The sequence below is a fragment of the Cladophialophora bantiana genome (genome assembly GCF_000835475.1).
Source record: "Cladophialophora bantiana CBS 173.52 unplaced genomic scaffold supercont1.5, whole genome shotgun sequence".
Lineage (NCBI taxonomy): Eukaryota > Fungi > Ascomycota > Eurotiomycetes > Chaetothyriales > Herpotrichiellaceae > Cladophialophora > Cladophialophora bantiana.
The window spans coordinates 330,744-348,687 of record NW_015971579.1 but is presented as its reverse complement, the minus strand read 5'-3'; the positions used below and the strand labels follow the sequence as shown (position 1 = coordinate 348,687).

At 53.4% G+C, this 17,944-nt stretch overlaps 7 protein-coding genes across 7 annotated transcripts; 4 read left to right on the top strand and 3 right to left on the bottom strand.

Annotated features, from left to right (window-relative positions):
• Positions 1 to 249: 249 nt before the first annotated feature.
• On the top strand, positions 250 to 1,795 carry Z519_03714 (uncharacterized protein; the record flags this gene model as incomplete). Its single annotated transcript, XM_016761461.1, has 6 exons — positions 250 to 319; positions 376 to 523; positions 587 to 854; positions 917 to 1,042; positions 1,121 to 1,270; positions 1,328 to 1,795. 6 exons carry the CDS (start codon positions 250 to 252, stop codon positions 1,793 to 1,795), a joined length of 1,230 nt encoding a protein of 409 aa, XP_016621799.1.
• A 679-nt stretch (positions 1,796 to 2,474) lies between these two features.
• Z519_03713 (uncharacterized protein) lies at positions 2,475 to 3,984 on the top strand (the record flags this gene model as incomplete). Its single annotated transcript, XM_016761460.1, has 3 exons — positions 2,475 to 2,865; positions 2,981 to 3,168; positions 3,229 to 3,984. 3 exons carry the CDS (start codon positions 2,475 to 2,477, stop codon positions 3,982 to 3,984), a joined length of 1,335 nt encoding a protein of 444 aa, XP_016621798.1.
• An 859-nt stretch (positions 3,985 to 4,843) lies between these two features.
• Positions 4,844 to 6,031, top strand: Z519_03712 (uncharacterized protein; the record flags this gene model as incomplete). The annotated part of the gene is made up of 4 exons (XM_016761459.1): positions 4,844 to 5,012; positions 5,154 to 5,485; positions 5,587 to 5,808; positions 5,882 to 6,031. The coding sequence occupies 4 exons, from the start codon at positions 4,844 to 4,846 to the stop codon at positions 6,029 to 6,031; spliced, it is 873 nt and encodes a 290-aa protein (XP_016621797.1).
• Positions 6,032 to 6,088: 57 nt separating this feature from the next.
• Positions 6,089 to 6,622, bottom strand: Z519_03711 (uncharacterized protein; the record flags this gene model as incomplete). Its single annotated transcript, XM_016761458.1, has 1 exon — positions 6,089 to 6,622. One exon carries the CDS (start codon positions 6,620 to 6,622, stop codon positions 6,089 to 6,091), a length of 534 nt encoding a protein of 177 aa, XP_016621796.1.
• A 2,055-nt stretch (positions 6,623 to 8,677) lies between these two features.
• Positions 8,678 to 10,583, bottom strand: Z519_03710 (uncharacterized protein; the record flags this gene model as incomplete). The annotated part of the gene is made up of 7 exons (XM_016761457.1): positions 8,678 to 8,941; positions 8,990 to 9,271; positions 9,328 to 9,417; positions 9,478 to 9,865; positions 9,936 to 10,056; positions 10,109 to 10,308; positions 10,363 to 10,583. The coding sequence occupies 7 exons, from the start codon at positions 10,581 to 10,583 to the stop codon at positions 8,678 to 8,680; spliced, it is 1,566 nt and encodes a 521-aa protein (XP_016621795.1).
• Positions 10,584 to 12,420: 1,837 nt separating this feature from the next.
• Z519_03709 (uncharacterized protein) lies at positions 12,421 to 14,617 on the bottom strand (the record flags this gene model as incomplete). The annotated part of the gene is made up of 4 exons (XM_016761456.1): positions 12,421 to 13,398; positions 13,472 to 13,699; positions 13,747 to 14,477; positions 14,545 to 14,617. The coding sequence occupies 4 exons, from the start codon at positions 14,615 to 14,617 to the stop codon at positions 12,421 to 12,423; spliced, it is 2,010 nt and encodes a 669-aa protein (XP_016621794.1).
• A 1,676-nt stretch (positions 14,618 to 16,293) lies between these two features.
• Z519_03708 (uncharacterized protein) lies at positions 16,294 to 17,901 on the top strand (the record flags this gene model as incomplete). Its single annotated transcript, XM_016761455.1, has 3 exons — positions 16,294 to 16,644; positions 16,708 to 17,523; positions 17,581 to 17,901. The coding sequence occupies 3 exons, from the start codon at positions 16,294 to 16,296 to the stop codon at positions 17,899 to 17,901; spliced, it is 1,488 nt and encodes a 495-aa protein (XP_016621793.1).
• Between the last annotated feature and the right edge of the window lie 43 nt (positions 17,902 to 17,944).

Genomic DNA, 17,944 nt, shown 5'->3' with positions numbered 1-17,944 from the left:
TACTTTGATTGACCTCGTACTCTTGCCCAGAATGGGTAATGGAAGGCCTAAAAATCCAAAGGCCTAGCATGCAGCCTCTGATGCAATCCAGGAGGACAGTCAAGTCAATGCATGTTATAAGGCCAGCCTGATAGCCCTGCTTTACTTCCTCCTGCACTCTTACTCGGGAGAACACAGAAGCATCTCTTCCTTTGACCATCAGGGAGCATTGAAACAAAAGACAACAATCTCAACAAGGCACCTACAGAGATGGGTCTATTCAAAAACGACGATGGGGGCTCTGATCCTGTGTGTAGCATGCCAAACCCTCTGGCGGCCGGTATGTTCGACACAAACGCACCAGGAGAACTACCCTCGACTGACAGCGTCACTCAGATGCACCGGAGCCATTCATCGGCAGCCTCTCCTTTCGACAATTCAATCTGTGTCTCTCGGGCAGTTGTACAGCGTTTGTTTGTCTGTCAATCTTCATTCTCATGGCCAGACACGCCACACATTTCAGCAAACCCAATGAACAGAGCAAGTGAGTGGTGCTCCCTTTAGTTTCCGAGGGATTGAATACAGAGACTGACACTTGCCATCATAGGATACTGAAAATCTGTTTCCTACTTCCATTCTACAGCCTTTTGTCACTTCTTGGAATCGCCTATCCGAATGCATACCCCTACCTCGACCCGTGGCGGGACTTTTGGGAAGCGATCGCTTTAGGAAGTTTCTTCCTCCTGCTCTGCGAATTTGTGTCACCGAGTTCGGACTTTCGCGATGTCTTCTTCGCAGCGTTGGAAGTTCCACAATCTCGCAGGGCCAAAGAGAAGGGCAGACCCGTCGATGGTAGTGGACTGGAATGGTACAGGGTAAGTTTACACCTGTCAAGCAGTATACGGGCAAGAACCATGCATGGACTGACACTGGGTAGAAACGATGGGTCTTTATTTTCCAATATGTCGTTGTATCCCTCGGGATAGCTGTCGCCACAGACATCACCCAGGCCATTAACAAGTATTGCCTGGAAAGCAGCAATATTCACTTCTCTCATCTCTGGGTATGACTCTTTCCATACATACCTTGCCGCGAAGGCCTCGATTTGCAATGCCAATGGGTCTAACTATGCTGTGGGCAGCTGACGATAATCCACAACATCTCTATCACTGTTGCCGTGGCCGCATGCATCCGGTTCTACAATGCCTTGAAAAAGGATTTGAAGCACCACAAGCCCCTTGCCAAGTTTCTGTCTTTCAAACTCATCATTGGCTTGTCATTCATTCAAGATGTATGTATAACACTGTGCATCTGGCCGTACCTTGTCTAACCGCATCTCTCATCCCAGATCGTCTTCACCATTCTTCGCTCAACTGGCACACTGAAACCGAGCTCTACCATGACTTACGCGGATGTTAACTTTGGCATTGACACCATGACCACCTGCATCCTCATGGTGCCCTTTGCCGTCTTCTTCCACTTCTCCTATGACGTTGCCCCGTACGACATCACGAAGCCCCGACTACTCCCATTGTCCGAGATCCCGCCACAGTATATCGGTGCTCCGAGATCTTCACAGGAGGCATTGACTGGCCGAAACGGCAGTCAGGAATCGTTCAATCTGCGCCGACACATCGCAAATGAGACTGGTGGCCAATACTACGGTGGCGCACTGGGTATCAAGGCATGGGCAACGGTGCCGGATCCCAGGGAAATCCTGAGAGCCATTCACTTTGCCTTCACCATGAGGACGACGGCCAGGAGAATGAATAGGGCGGTCGTCGGCGTCAATCCTCCTCCCTATCCTCGGTACTAGCCAGATCCAAAGGAGCTGAACCGAAAACGGCGAGACGATTTCCTGGGAGTTGTGAAAGGGGTTTGGAGTTTGGGGTGTTTGGAGTACAGTGGGTGAGGCGGAAAGGAATCCTGGTGGACTTGGAGCTTTTGATTTAGATTCAAGACATGTTCAAGCTTGTATTTATGGTCGCCTCCTGTATCTGGATTGATGCAGTGTAAGAGGTATGAAGTAGGGAGTAGAGCACGACTGCCTGCAGCCTTGTCACGTGGAAGCCTCTCCAGCCATTAATAGGCGTCGAGACGTGCTGCGGGGCCCCTGATTAAACTGCTTTCGAACTTCCGAGGCATCTGTCGGCTTGAGTCGGTCTTTGGCACTACATGCCTCGATGCCGACGCGGCGTATTGGACCATAATAAAGTCTGGGGAAGTTGTTCTGCTGACCACATATTATGCAAACAGTGTCCCCTCGAAGTATCGACGTCTCAGCTTCAAAGGTCATTGTCGTGACAAGGGTAGGGACCTGATTTGCTGTATTGAATTTTGAACTTGCGACTCTTCCGTACTCCTCGTCCTCGTCCTCGTCGGCCTCCGTTCCTCGGTGATTCCTCGCTTGGCTGACAATAACAACAACAACAACAGCGAGAAGGATAAGAACAAGAACAGGGGGAAGGGCAAGGACAACAGCAAGGACAAGAACAATGTCGTCCCCGAACAACAACATCATCCCCTTCTCCGAGCCGGCCTGGCTTGCGGGCCTGCCCTCGCCGTACTACAAGGAGACGCACAAGCGGTTCCAGAAGGCGTGCCGAGCGTTCCTGGAGGAACACCTGCTGCCGTACGCGATGGAGTGGGAGCGCGAGGAGACGGTGCCGGACCACCTGTTCCACACTTTCCGGAAACACAACATGCTGATCCCCAACCTGCCGGCGCCGCTCCCTGTCGAGTGGTTGAGGAGGGTGGGCATCCACGACATCCTGGGCACCCCGATCCAAGAGTGGGACTATCTGCACACGGGCATCTACCTGGACGAGATGGGACGGGCTGGCGTCGGCGGTCCGGGCGCCTCCATGACAGCCGGTCACGCATTTGGTGGGTGATTAGTTTTTTTTTTTATTCCTGAATCCTGGGACACGCATGTACACACACCCCCGGAGACGCGAGCTGTGTCATTGACCGTTGTTACTCGCCGTGTCTGGCGTTGTAGGTATCCCGCCCATCATCAAGTTCGGAAGCAAGGCTCTGCACGAGAAATTCCTCCCCGATCTGCTTCCGGCCAAGAAACGAGCATGTATCGCCATTACCGAACCTGGTGCGGGAAGTGACGTCGCGAACATTGCTACGACGGCAGTGAGGAGCGCAGACGGAAAGCACTACATTATCAACGGACAAAAGGTACACAGCCACCCCCCTTCGGAGAAAGTTTCTTTTTCCATTGGCTAAATTGAAGAACAGAAATGGATCACCAACGCGTTCTGGTCAGACTACGCCGCAATGGCTGTCCGCACGGGTGGTCCCGGCGCGTCAGGGCTGAGTATGATCGTGTGCCCGCTGAAAGGCTACCCAGGTGTGACGATGCGTCGGCTCAAGGTGGCGGGCCAAATCAGCGCCGGCACCACCTTTATCGAGCTGGACGATGTCAAAGTTCCCGTGGAGAACCTCATTGGCGAGGAAGGCATGGGCATGCGCTACATCATGACCAATTTCAACCACGAGCGGCTGACGATCGCGGTGGGCGTGACGAGACAGTCGCGCGTGGCCCTGTCGGCGGCCTTCGAGTATGTCATGAAGCGCGAGGCGTTTGGCAAGGCCCTGATCGAGCAGCCCGTGGTACGGCACCGGCTGGCCAAGGCGGGGGCCGAGCTGGAGACGATGCAAGCGTGGGTCGAGCAGTTCCTCTACCAAATGACGCAGCTCAGCAAGCCCGAGGCCGACGCCAAGCTGGGCGGACTGACGGCGCTGGCCAAGGCCAAGGCCGGGATGGTGTTCAACGAGTGCGCGCAGACGGCGGTCCTGCTTTTTGGAGGGAACGGGTACACGCGCACGGGCCAGGGCGAGATCGCCGAACGCATCTACCGCGAAGTCCCCGGCGCCAGGATCCCGGGCGGCAGTGAGGATGTCATGTTGGATTTGGCCATCCGCCAGCTGGTCAAGAACTATCGGAATGCGACCAAGGCGTTGGAGCGGCCGGGTGGTAGCAGTAAGCTGTAGTGTGGTCGGGGGACAGAGAGAAAGAGAGATGAGGAAGGATACCTTGTAGATAAAGGAACAATGTTATGCAGATGGAAATGCAAATTTGGCAAAAGTCAAGTACTGTCTGTACCGAGAACGCTTAGGTATATACTCGGCACATATAAGTACAGAATATATGTCGTGTGCACAGGCCCGAGCCCGAGCCCAGGTCTGAGGCCGTGTAGCGGATGTCCCGATTCCCGTACCGTCGGGCGCTCTCTAGCTTTAGCCTGGCTGGACGGGATGTGATTCAAGGGACCGGTACTCCGTCCTCGGTAGGACTCCGTCTATTTATTCAGGCTCCCAGCGTGCTGGCTCGGGTCAACGCCCACCGAGCGTCTCCTACACCCCCACTGAAAACACCACCCTCGGGGTCACACCTCGTACCTTGTGGACAGAATCCAATACCCCGCGCCAGGTTGGGGGCGCGAGAGGGCCGACAACGGCGAAGGGCGCAACGAGACGGTAGGGCCATTGTGATGTTTTTATGAGATCAGATGGGGGGCTCGGGGAAGGGCTTCCCTTCTTACAAATGATATTTAATTTTTTTTTTCTTTCCTTTTTTTCAATTCCTGTTGACAAAGGGACCTGAGTCTGTCTGTCCGCCTGGCTCTCTGTGTCGCGTCTACGAGGTGGTGCCCTCCTCGTCCTCTCGTCTCGTATCGTCTCGACCCTGCTCCTGGTCCGACTCTAGAGTAGCAGACATTTCTTCTCGGACTAATAGAATAGATCCCACTCCCCCAACCGTTCTCTGATTACATCCATCGCTCAACCCGGCCGGCGGACCGCTTCTACTACTCCTTTCTCTCCATATCGTACCGAGTGCCTCAGCCCCAACATGGCAACCATCATGAAAAACGCAAACACCTTGCGCAAGGCGCTGAATACCGGGTCGGGCCTCTCGTTTGGCGCGTGGCAGATGCTGCCGGGGACACACCTGTCGCGGACAATCGCCCGGGCGGGCTTTGACTGGATCTGTATTGATTGCGAGCATGGCAATATTGCGGGTGAGTGAGGACGCAGCAGCAGCCGCAGGAATCCTCTGTGCCATCGCCTGGCCACCGCAAGAGTTTGTCTCGGGAAACACGACTCCTCCCATGTCTTTCGTAGATGGGAAGAAATGCTGACGCGCACGACATGACGCCCAGATAACGAGATGCACGAATCCGTCCACGCCGTGGCCGCCTGCAACGTCAGCCCCATAGTGCGGATCCCCGCAAACGAAGGGTGGATGGTCAAGCGAGCTCTAGACGCCGGCGCCCACGGCATCATCGTCCCTTTGCTGTACAGCGTCGAAGACGCCAAGAAGCTGGTGCAGACGGCCAAGTTCCCGCCGTATGGCAAGAGAGGTTTCGGTAGCCCCTTCTCCATGGGCGCGTTTGACGTCAAAGGCGAGCTGTCGGGATTTGACTATATGAACAACGCCAACGAGAACCTTTTGACCATTGTGCAGATCGAGACCAAGGAGGCTTTGGACTGCGTGCGTACAACCACGCCCCCCGTCCATGACCCAACTGGGCGATGACCACAATTGGGCATGAAAAGGCATGAAAGAGAGACTGACGTTTTGGTGTGACCTAGGTCGAGGAAATCGCCAAGGTGGATGGCATCGATGTGCTTTTCATCGGACCGTGGGACCTGGGCAACAACATCGGGTACCCCGTCAAAGGAGACTTTAGCCCTGAGCTCAAGGAGGCCATTGTGAGGATATTGAAGGCCGCACAATCCGCCGGGAAGAAGTCAGGGATATACTGCCCTTCGGGCGAGGTGGCGCGACAATATGCCGACATGGGATTCCAGATGGTCCGTCCCTTTCCTTCCCTCCTCGATGTGTTCGTTGCCGGGCGCGATGATGCTGACACACGGCGCGCTGCAGATCTCCGTCGTGAACGACATGACGGCCATTCCGGTATTCATGGCAGAGTCGCTATCCAAGGCTAAGGGCTCCTACGGCCATGCGGCCGCTCAGGCTGTCAAGGGCGCCGCATACGGAGCGGTCGACATGGTGACGCAGGACAAGAAATAAAACGCTGATCAAGACTCGAGCGCAAAGAAAAGGGGTGGGCGAATGATGGAACCAAAGTCACAAAGACGCGCCTCGCTCAACCACCTCGTCAACCGCCTTTGCCACTTCCTCCACCGTAAACCTGTGCATGAGCTTCTTGGCGGCATCGAGGGTTGGGACGTAATCACCGTAGTCATCGTGAGAAGGTGCACCCGTCCTCGTGTCTCTCACGGGTAAGGGGTCGATGTGCAGCACGGGGACATCAAATTCATAGACGTCCCGCCACCGCTTCTGTGCTGGGTCCATGATATCGATTTCGGCGTACGCGTAGCTGACGACGGGTGTTGCTGCTGCTGCTGCTGCTGCTGTGGCGGTGGTGGCGGCGGCGGGTTGTTTGTCTTTCTCCCGATCCTCATTCTTGCTGTTGTCCTTCAGCGGGTTCTGGTGTTGGCGTTTGTCCTTGGTGTTGGCGGTGGTGAACTCGCCGACGCGCGCCTTGGCCACGTCGCACAGGCCGCAGTTGGCGCGGGTGAAGAGCGTCAGTTGGATCTGGAACTGTGCTCGGCGCGTGTTGGCGGATAAAGAGAAGCGGAGCGCGAGGGATGGACGCATCTCTGGCTATTCTCTACCACTGCTGCTCTCCTGCTGCGGACGAACGAAAGTAGATGGGACGCAGACGGACTCGTGGCTCTGGCCTTGTTAGCTGGCCTTTGTATGCGTGTCGAGGTGTTGCGTGTGTGTAGCGTGTTCGGTGTGAAGGTATTGCTACCTATTAGTAGCTCGGTATGTAAGCCAAGCTTCCCCCCCAACAAGGTCGACCGACCTAGCCGCTTTTGTTTCGTTTTTTACATTTCTATTGTCATTGTCAATATGAGTACGCGGTAGAGGATACAAATTGCTTGCTACATAATATTGCTCATTCTCAATCGTTATTAGTTATACAGTTTTGGTTCGTGTTCTTCATGCCCTTGTCTCGGCCGCCCATGGTCTCAAGCGGTGGCAATACAGCTCCTTGAGCATCTCCTCTTCATTGGCAGACCGGTTGTCGGTAGTAATAGTGGTTTGCAGACTCGTCCTCTCTATGCAGGTGTCTCGGCGACTGGTCTGAGGCCGATGGGGACTCCCAACAATTTCTTCCTCGCTGCCGAACTTGTCCCATGAGCAGGTTGTAGACCCAGCTGTTCCAAGACAGCATTTAGTTGTTGCCCGTTCATTCGCCCAATGCAGCAGATGGACTGAGGAATTCGAGAATGGCTGCACCGCTCAAAGATTGGTGAATGTCGAAAGAGGTCCGATCGACTTAAAACGGAGGTATTCCGGATTCGAGCAGGAATGTTGTGATTGCTATAATGAGTATAACATCGTTGGAAAGGGTCAGGGAATCGCGTTCCCAGTGTCCCTCCGGGTAATAAGTTCCTGTTTAGTGGCTGTGAGGTTCTGATCAAGACGAGTCATTTCCTGTCCGGTTTCTTGTCTCGTCTCTTGAAGCTCGGCTAGATCCATGTCGCCGCCGGTGTTCCCAGGGAGAGAAAGCTCTTCCTTTCCCTGAAACTTACTAAGCGGGACTTCATGAGTGGCAGAGTTGGTCACCGAATACCGAGTCTGTATGGACCTCGAGAGTGCTTAACAAGGTCAAAGCGACCGCTATATCGGATGTAGGATGACAGAGGCTCACTCTTCCTGCCCAAAGGTAAACGGAATACTCCTGACGAACTGAATGCTATGTGCAACCTAATGTTTAAAGGCGGCGGCATCTACCACCCAATTCGGCGGGTAACCAGAAAGGGGACGCTAAACGTAATACCATCTTGATACGCTCTGAAATTTACAATACCTCGGAGCAAATGCTGCTTTAATCCCTCCCAGCCCCTAGCATCGCCGGGGCGGAGCTAATTGAACTCTTTCTCGACGTACACTCAACCACCTTGGCCAGACGCAGGAGGACAGCGATATCTCCGCGGCGTGAAGCTTCTCGTGTCCTGAACGTGCTCGGGCTGGTACGGATGAGATACGAGGTACGCGGTACTGTCTCTAAGTGTCTCTCTCGTGCACGCCCAGAGAGACTGCATGCCACGCTTTGCCCCATTGAGAGGCTTCCAGGGCAGAACATTGGACCAATCATCAGTGTCGGTTTTGAAACGTGCTGTGAATCTGCGGCGTGATTGGTCGGGCGGAGACCTCGCTTTATTGGGCTTGGAGGTTTGAGGCTGGAGACTCAAGGCTGGGCTTGGGTGTGGTGCACTTGGATGCTGAGTACTTGTACGTACCGAGTACTCGATACTGGCACAGAATACCGAGTACGGGGTACAGTGCATCTGATCTGTACATGTCAGGGCGCAGCAATGTCAAATCAACCAAGAGAGGAAAAGCAAGTGTTCGCAACAACACAGCACAAAAACTAGAGCGCCCATAGACCATACCAGCACAGTGTCTCGCAGCTGGTCGGAATGGTCTGGAGACCCGCCTACTACGGACCTATATAGGTACCTAGCGAGCCTACAAAGGTAGCTCTCTAGGTATTGCTCTGATGCGGCACTGCAGAGTCTCCAGGAACAATGTCGAGACAACCACACGGTTCACTTTCTGACCACTGCTGCTACGGCTTCGCTTTTCCACCTCATCACAACTATGTACCACGCCACTAATTCTTCACATCCTCCCGTCTGCTCACACTGTGTACCGGTAGAACGGGCTCCGGTCTCCCAGATCCAGCAGTTCTTGCTCCGTGTATTGCGCCTTGATCTCTTCGTCCGTCTTGCCAACCATGAATGCATCCCGCCGCGCATTCTCGCGTCTGTACGCTACTCGCAACACATATGCCATGATGACCGCACACACGCAGATCCCCAACCCAGTACCGAATCCAGTCGGATATTTCGGTGCCTGGGAGGCGATGTAGATATTACTACCGGCAATCCCACCGAAGTTGCCCTAAGGTGCCATGAGCGCCGCCCAAGAATCGAGGTTGGAGAGACTTACCATAGAGATGAGCAGGGCCATGCCCACGGCCCGTTTCGAGCTGGGAGCCAGATTGTTCCCGATCAAGCACACGAGGCAGATGAACGGGCAATAGAGACCCGCCGCGAGCGGGAACAGGAAAAAATATGTGACTCCCGGTAGCCGCGGATGAGGGATCGCAAGTTCGCCGATGAAGCCAATTGCCGCGATACTGAATCCGGCCATGATGAATGGTGTCCGTTGCTGCACCCGGTCCGACCAGAATGCAAATATGAGCGTCATAATCATGGCGAAGACGTAGATCTGCAAATCCTCACTTAGCTCCGAAGCAGCCTTTCCAAGCGCCAGGGACCACTTACCGGGATCGTCATTAACTGTGCGTTGGCCGACGTGTATCCGAGGTCCTCAATCACAGAGGGAACCGTCGCCGTGAAGCCATAGACACCAATCTGAACATGCCTTTCTCAGTATATCTTGGCCTAGAAAGCTCCCAACGACAAGTCGCCTACCGTATTGGCCCAGAATATGACAACACCGCCCCAGATCTTCCATTCTTTAAAAGCCGCAATGATGTGGCGCATTTTAATACGGTCGGCATTCGTAACCCGGCCATGCCCTGAACCCGTCTCCAGGGCGAGGCGGTTGATGATGAATTCTTTCTCCTCCTTTGTGAGGAATTTGGCCGTCTCCGGATTGTCCGGGAGCACGAACCAGACGAACAACGAGCCAGCCACAGGAACTAAGCCTTCAATGATGAAGATCCATTTCCAGCCCGCCAGGCCGGCAACGCCGTCCATGTGCTGGATACCGTACGCCAACAACCCGGAGAACGCACCAGAAAGCGAGGCGGCAGCATAGAAGAGGGCCATTCGGCGTTGCACCTCATATCGTAGGTACCTGGTAAAGTTTAGAGTGCATTCGATCGGAGACGCTGTCCCTGGTCGGCGTTTGAGATGCGATTGCTCACCAGATCGTGAGGAGGTATGTCGCTGCCGGGAAAAAGCCCGACTCGGCCACGCCGAGGAAGAACCGCGTTACCAAAAGGCCCTCATAGGTAGAGACCACGCCCATCAGGGTCATCACGGTCCCTAGGCAAAGTTAGCCGCTGAGGAGCTAGCATATCCGAGTCGAGCATCTTACCCCAACAGAACATCAAGATAGCAATCCAGATCGAAGGCCGTAGCATCTTAAGCACAATGTTGGAGGGCACTTCAAAGAAGCCATAAGGCACGAAGAACAGGGTCAAGGCGGTGTTGTATTGCATCCCATGGAGATGCAGATCTTCGTAGAGGCCGGCAATTTTAGCATTTCCGATGTTCCCACGATCGATGAATGCCAATCTAGTCGGACTATCAGCAGCCGAACCGTCCATATTCTGGCCAGTTTTCACTCACAGGTATAAGACGGCGAGGATGGGGATCAAGCGGTAGTCGACCTTTCTGAGAATCCGTGTCCGCTCTTTGTGATCAACTTCGACAATCACTTGGTCGGCTGAGAACCCAACCTCGACCGTCTTCAGGCCATTAACTCCCTCGATTTCTTCGACAGCATCTTTCTTCGGGTCGCTGTCATAGGAAATATTCCTTTGGTCCGTTCTCGCTACCTTTTCGTCCATTTCTGGGCAAGATGGGACAGCAATAGAGGAGGCAATGAATGTACTGTAGTCTAGAGGGTTGAGAAGCTCGAATAGAGCTTACCTGCCGAGGACAGCGGTTGGAGAGCGGTGGAAGACTTCGCAAGGACTCCGAGAGGCCGGGAGCCCTGGGCCAGGGAGGGCCAGAGGTCTTAAATGGTCGGTGAAGGACCTGACGAGGCCGCACACGATGCTCCTGTCGCCATGTGTTCTCCAACTGCCGGATCATCGCCTATGCGCGGTCATCAGGCTGTTCGCTCATATCAAGACCGAAACATACCGTAGGAAAGACCATGATTAGTGGAAGCCGTGCGGATCCCGGTGGAATATTCTGCGGGAGTGGATCAATCAGGGGAAAGATGTTGGGGAAATGCGGGTTGATGGCGGGGAGAGTGGCCACCTGGAGACCTGCTTGGGCTATCTTGTAACCCTGCGAGGTATCGGTTACGGCAGGGAACGGCTCCGTTCGCTCTGACAGCTGATGCCGGACGGGAGGTACCATGCTTTTTCCCATCTATTCCGGATGGATTTGGCGTTATCAGTATTGGAGAAAGATGCTTTGTTTTGGTTCCTAACTCCGTCGGAAGGGAGAAGGGATGTCAGGCCATTGGCGGTGAGATTCCTGTTCGAGCCTGGATCGCTTCGGCCCAAATTGCCAGCATGGCACCGGATCCGAGCGGTTCGACCTCGAGCTGAACACGTTCAAGGGGCTGTCCATAGATCCCTGCATGTTGCTGCGTGTCAATTGAACAGCGCCATATAGACGAGCTTCCGGGACTTGCCTGGGGCGAGGATCATTCGGCTTTGAGAAGAAGCTGTCCATGACCACGTGCGGGCTGCCAGATTGACTGCTGCCAGATGCGTGAGAAGCGAAGTTGAGGGCCGAAGCCGCGCAGCAGGAGAAGCCTGATAGCGAGGGGATCCGCGCTGCTTTAACGTTGTGATTTAGCGTTGAACCGATCGTTATTCTATGACTACCCACTTGCTGCTTTAAGCCTCACCAGCCCACGGTGCGGGCCCTACCGTCGAGACATCAGGGAACTGAAGCGGCTATCGCAAGTCTACTTTGTCGTGGTATATTGTCTCTCGACATGGAATTGGGATGTCCTAGCTACATCTTGATGGCCACCATCGACCAAATCACCTCAACATTAGTATCTGCTGCATCAGACCCACCAGAACCCACGACCATTATGAGTCGATAAGCGGGGGAAGATCTCTACAAGAGAAACTAGGAGCAAAGTGGTTGGGAAAAGAACTGCCCTAGGATCCGGTGGAGAATGGAAATAGTATCCCGGTGGACGTGAGGGGTCTTAAGACAGGTAGTTCCAGCATGGACCTGGGGCCAATGGGTTTATTGGGATAACAGTTCATTGTGGTGGCCAGATGGTCTAGGCTTGTGCCGTACCCTCCTTCAGGTACTCATGTGGGAAGTATCTCGGTGCGTATGCCGTGTCGGTAGCTATGAAGCCGAGCCAGGCAGCTAGTGGTTGACTGAGTTTCGATCCACAGATAACAAACTTGGTCAAAACACTCATGGATTGTAGCCTTTTGCGAAGAACCTTAAGACTGTAGATCTGTTGGCGGCATGTCATCTCAATCGCTGTCTCGGAACTCAAGTCCTCTGCTCTCAAATCCTGAGATCTTTTCTCTTTTTTAAAGGGCTCTCATCTAACCTCCTAGGCGACGTTATAATAAGTTATTTCAGGGAATTATGTCCTGTTTCACCTTCATCTTATCCTTGAATGGTGCGATTGCTCACCTACTCAACAGGCTAAACCATCCACTGACTCCACCATTGAAATGATGAGGCTCTGCGCTACATCCATGCCGGCATGCCAAATGGAACGGAGGAATCCATGAACGCGCCATCAAACCAATCCAGCCAGAGTAAACTATTGTCAGGATCAAAATTGGCTGGGTCAAAGCCAATGGGAACGGGAGCGTCCAAATGGGGGATAAGATCTCTTTCTCCGCATGTCTCGGTGTCTGCGTCGGCAACTGTGCCGTCTGGACAGTAGTCGTCCTCTTGCGATATTTCGTGTCGATCTTCTCCTGTTGGGCCGTGGTGGGGATGCTTATCTCTTTGATGTCTTGTGCCAGCAGTACCTTGTAAGATATCCAGTCGAATCAGCTGTTGCCTTGGCCGGTTGAAGCGTGTCCACAACCTGGCGGCGGACTGCGAATGAGAGCGATGGTAATCGATCAGATCGAGGCCTTGCTGAAGCTCACTCGTCGTATCTCCTAACAATGTGGCTGCACTATCCGGGAGGGCAGCTTTATTTGCCCGGGTCTCTGCATCGTATGCTGCTGCTAGAAAAAGAACTGCCAATGCGGATGAGAGGAAGTGGTTAAAGAGTGCTTGTCTTGTTCTATACAAATTGGTCTCTGACGACAGAAGCCTCAACGTCCGGATAGACTTTTTGGCCAGAGTGATAGCTTCCATAACCAGGGCAGTATTGCTGCGAGCAGTCTGAGGATATATGAGTATGGGGCGGAGGACGAGGATCTGGATCTGGTTTGAGCGGAGGTATAGCAGTGTCTTGCGATATACCTCGACCTCATCTGATGTAGAGGTGAAAAAGTTGTGATCATCGGATTCAATTGTTGCGGTGTCAAAACGTACAGAAGGATCCAAGTCCTGATGCCATTGATGGACTTGGTAATAGAAGAAGTTCATTGAGTCTTTTGACGGAGCTTGTCCACTCGCCAGCAGGTTTCGATTGACCAGCGAGTTCCATGCTTGGGCGCCAAATATCACGTAATTGACCATTGCAGCGAGATAGCCCTCGTCGACCTAGTAACTAACCCATTAGCAGACTTGCTCGGCAGAGCATTTGGGATGGACTTGCAGGAGGGGGCAGGTCAACGTCGCTGTCATTAAGGTGATGCGGTAGGCCGGCAGCGAAATTGAATTGGCGGTCCAGGACAAACAAGCTCCATAGTTGCCGGATGATTGCCTGGCGCTCCTTTTCATCTGGGACGATGACCGAGAGCTTTTCGATTCGATAGAGGCCTTCTTCAACAGCTGTGCGCGCAGCGTACATAATAGCTCTGGACCCAAGTACTAGGTCCTCATTGCTGAAGTGATACATCGCCTAGGGCTTCATTAGCGTTTAGCATTGCGAAGACCAAATTCCCATACCACGAGCAGCAACAAAGCTCGAAAATCGTGACTGATGGAGTGCTGAAAGACCGCCGAAACGATAGTGGGTTCCACACTCTGATAAAGGGTGTCTGATAGCTTGGTTCTACCTCCAATCTGGGCAACCAGGGCGATTCCTAGAATTATCTTCAACATTTCCAAAAGGCCACAATGACCTGGAGTTGTTGGTTGACTCCAAAGTGATCTTTTGGCAGACCGCAAAAGACTGGGCAAACTTGACCTAATTTTCTCAAGCTGCGGCAGGGGATGGAGGACCCCGAAAACATCTTGAAATGTGTCCAAGCATTGGACGGCGTCTTCTACGCTGAACCTTTCGAGCGAGGTTTCGCCGTGGATTTCCCAAGCTTCAACCGGTTGAGCAGGTCCATTCGGACAGCCACGTTCTTCAATCGGTGTAGGAGAGGGACTATCGATCGTGGTGAAGTCCCTACTGGATGGAGTGAGGTTGGAAAGTCTTGCATCAGCTGTAACCATTCCGAAAGCGTAACTAGTTGGCCCAGCGTATACGTGTAGGGTGTCTGGATCTGGTTGTCGTTTCACGGGCGCGGGTTCGTCCACCTCATTTCTGTCAGAGTTGTGAGGCTGTTGAAATGCCTCTGGCGGGCTTGGGAAAGCAGACCCTGGCAGTTCGGGAGCGGTAGCACCCTGGAGCTGAGATTTAAATTCGTCCAGTTTTCGTTGTAAATCTTCGATGCTCGTGAAAAGTGCTTCTGGACTCCTGTTGATGTCAGGACCAATCTGTGACAAGAGCAAGTCTCTATAGTGTGATGGACTTACCTGTGTCCATCCCGCTGCTGGACTGTAGGCCTTGAGTCCGGCCTTGCCGCAGGATAACTGCACGAAATGGCATGTTTCTTGCAGCGAAGACAAGGGCGATCTCCCGAGCACCTCAGCTTACGGCCATGGCAGTAGTCACAGGCTGCAGCGGCATAAGGGGCCCTCCTGGCGGCGCTTTGCTTCGCCTTCTTCTTGGGAGGTTCCATCAAACACGGCGTAGGGTCTCGGCGCAATGGTTGTTGTTCGGCTTCCCGGCTTGCAACAGAAGTTTCTATCCTGAGTAGCCCGCCGGCGCACTACGAAGCAACGACGACGACAATTGCGAGGTTTCGACAGGTGGTGATATAATATTTGACTCTTTAGTGCGAGTACCTAGGCCGCTTTACGTTGAAAAAATGATGTCCCCCGGCCCGGCGTCGTGTGGAGTGTGGAGTGTGGAGTGTAAGTGAGAGAGTTTGGGCGCTTCCAGCTCAAGCTCGTCAAGTGACCAAGCGTAGCTGCGTTAGCTATAAAGGTTGGCTATGTTTACCACCTACCAGGCACCTATTGTTGGTACTCTACAAACCTGTGTGTCTAAACTGTTGGTAGGTGCCTTGCAGTTACTACAAGTAGGTATTGCTCGTTCCCTCACGTGCTGGGCATGATTGCTTTCTCAGCTTCCAACCTCCAACATCCATGTGCCACCACTGCGCAAAGAACAATCTGACGTGAGTCCGCGACTAATCTGTTGTTGACCAGTGATCCCACGACATTCAGACTCCAGCAAGGACTCCGCCACTGCGCGTCTCCTCTATTCTACTTGTCGCATACGATCCATTCCTTCATCCTGACCAAGAGACCATGCAAAGGCCATCCCCTCGCCACCTCAGACTTAGCTCAGTATCACAGGTCGTCCGATCATTCCTCTACCTTCTTACCTCGTCTCAAAATCCCATCTACCAGCTTCAGGTGGCATCTCGCAGAGTCCACCCGGGGCCTATTTCAGGGTTGACGACCGACTTGGAACATGATGCTGTTGACAGGCGATTGCCCACGTTGGTCGGCAGCAGTCGCCCTCTGACCAAAGGAGACGGGAAAATGAGATCCGGGTGGATTTGGACCGGAACCGATACATGACGTGGACCAAAAATCCTTTATAGCCGCAGCGGTGCTTGGATTGTCCGCCATTCCATAAGGTTGTCCGTACGAATTGGAGTTCTGGGCCAAGGTAATGATCGACGTGCCCGGACTGCTCTAGCCGAAAGGGACAAGGCAATTGGAGGTGAAGGAGCTCGGAATTCAGGTATCGGGCGTTGGATGCGTTCCGAGCATCAGATCCCCAAACACGCCGTAGGCTCCCTCTCCAAGTCAGTTCCGGTCCACGTTGGGGGACCTTTTCAGCAGCCCTCATCCTTCCAATTCGCCTCTTCTAATAATGAAAGAGTCGGTCCATTCCGATTCAGGTTGTGCTGTTCATAACTGGACGGAAAGCACATTCTCTTCCGTCATGGGCAATGGGTGAGGAAGGCCCATCAAAGTCGTCGACCGTGATTAAAAACGAAACTGGCGTACAGAGCCCACCATGTCAGCAATCCGCGTGGGTAGGAGGATAAAGCATGCCTTGTACTCGAACGCTATATCAAGCCCAAGGAAAGTTACTCTAGGAGTCGTGAACTAAGTGTCTTGACATCTCTGGTGCGTTTTGCACGGTGCCCTTGGTTAAACATCAGAAACAAACCCCCCTGAACCACAAGAGAAGAACCAACCACCATGCTGCCAGTCTGCCTTCTGTTCCTAGCGTTGCCGACCATTTTCATTCTCGCGTCATTCCTGCGCAATCACTTCTTTCATCCTTTGAGCAAATTCCCCGGCCCGTTCTGGGCAGCGCAGACGGACCTATGGAGGGTCTATCATCTGTGGACGAGGCGCATGCCAGACACCATGGTGAAGGTGCACGAAAAGTACGGGCCAGTTGTACGAGTTGCGCCGCGCGAGCTGAGCTTCCGGAGTGTGGAGATCCTCGACGAGGTTTACAAAGGCGGGCGGAAGTTCATCAAGAGCAATCTCTACGACGGATTCACGACTTTTCACCCGAACTCATTTGGAACTCGTGATGAAGACGTTAGTCCATACGCCCGGAGAGCCTGATGGATCCTGAATTCGATAATGCTAATGGTACGGCAGCTACATGCTAAGAGACGTCGCCAGATGGCGCACAGCTTCTCCCTCGCGTCCCTTTCGCAGATGGAATCCATCTTCAATCGCCATCTCAACAACCTTGTCGATGCTATTGACGCCCAAGGCTCTAAACCGTTTGACCTGAAGAACCTCATAGGATACTATGCGTACGACGTCATGGGAGAGTTGGTCTTCCACACGGAGTTCGGCTCTCAAGCGGCGCAAGACCCTACACAGTTGCCCCCAATCAATGAGCATATTTTCCTGGGCTGTCTATTCGGTATGCTCCCTTCCTTGCTGCCATACAGCATGAGACTTGCAAATTATATCCCACTGCCATGGCTCCAAAATCTCCTCGCGAGCAGGAAAGTACTGAGAGACAGGACCTCAGCCTGCGTGGCTCGTGAAATGGCCAGAGAGAAAGTCAGCGACAAGCACAGCATCTTGACCAGGTTAATCCGTGCAAAGGACCCCGAAACAGGTGAAGCATTGTCAGAGATGGCAGTCAGCTCGGAAGCATTTGCGTTTCTAGTCGCAGGGTCACACACAACTTCGGGCACCTTGACTTTACTTTTCTATCATCTACTGCACAATAAGGCTGCGGCTGAGAAGCTCACAAAAGAGATCATGGCATGCGTGCCTTTCAAAGATACTGCTGGGGATTCCTTACCAGCATACTCCGGATTGGAAGCGCAGCTGCCGTACGCGACGGCCTGTATCCGAGAGAATTTCAGGATTTCACCTGTCTTTACTATGCCGTTACCGCGTACAGTCTGTGATCCAGAAGGTGCGGTGATCGATGGTATCTATGTTCCTTGTGGGGTAAGTTTCGAGACAGCCCGACATGAACAGGGACTTCAAGCTGATGCTCTCATCTAGACCAATGTCTCAATTGTCAACCATGTGCTCCATCACGACGCCTCTGTTTGGGGCACGGACCACGACTTCTTTCGGCCTGAGCGATGGCTCGATCCGTCAAAACCACTCTCCCCGAACGACCTTGCCCCTTTCGGTGCAGGTCACCGAGCATGTATAGGCAGGAATGTGGCGATGATGAGCATTGTCAAAGTACTGGCGGCTCTCTGGCGCCGATACGACCTGGAAGTTTTGGATCCCGGGGAGGAGTTGATCGTGGAGAGCGTGGGAATAGGAGAGAAGAAGGGACCTTTGATGGTTAAGGCTAGACGGAGGGCAGAATGAAAGCCAGTGAAGACGAAAGTGGGAAAGGAATGGCGATGCTGGT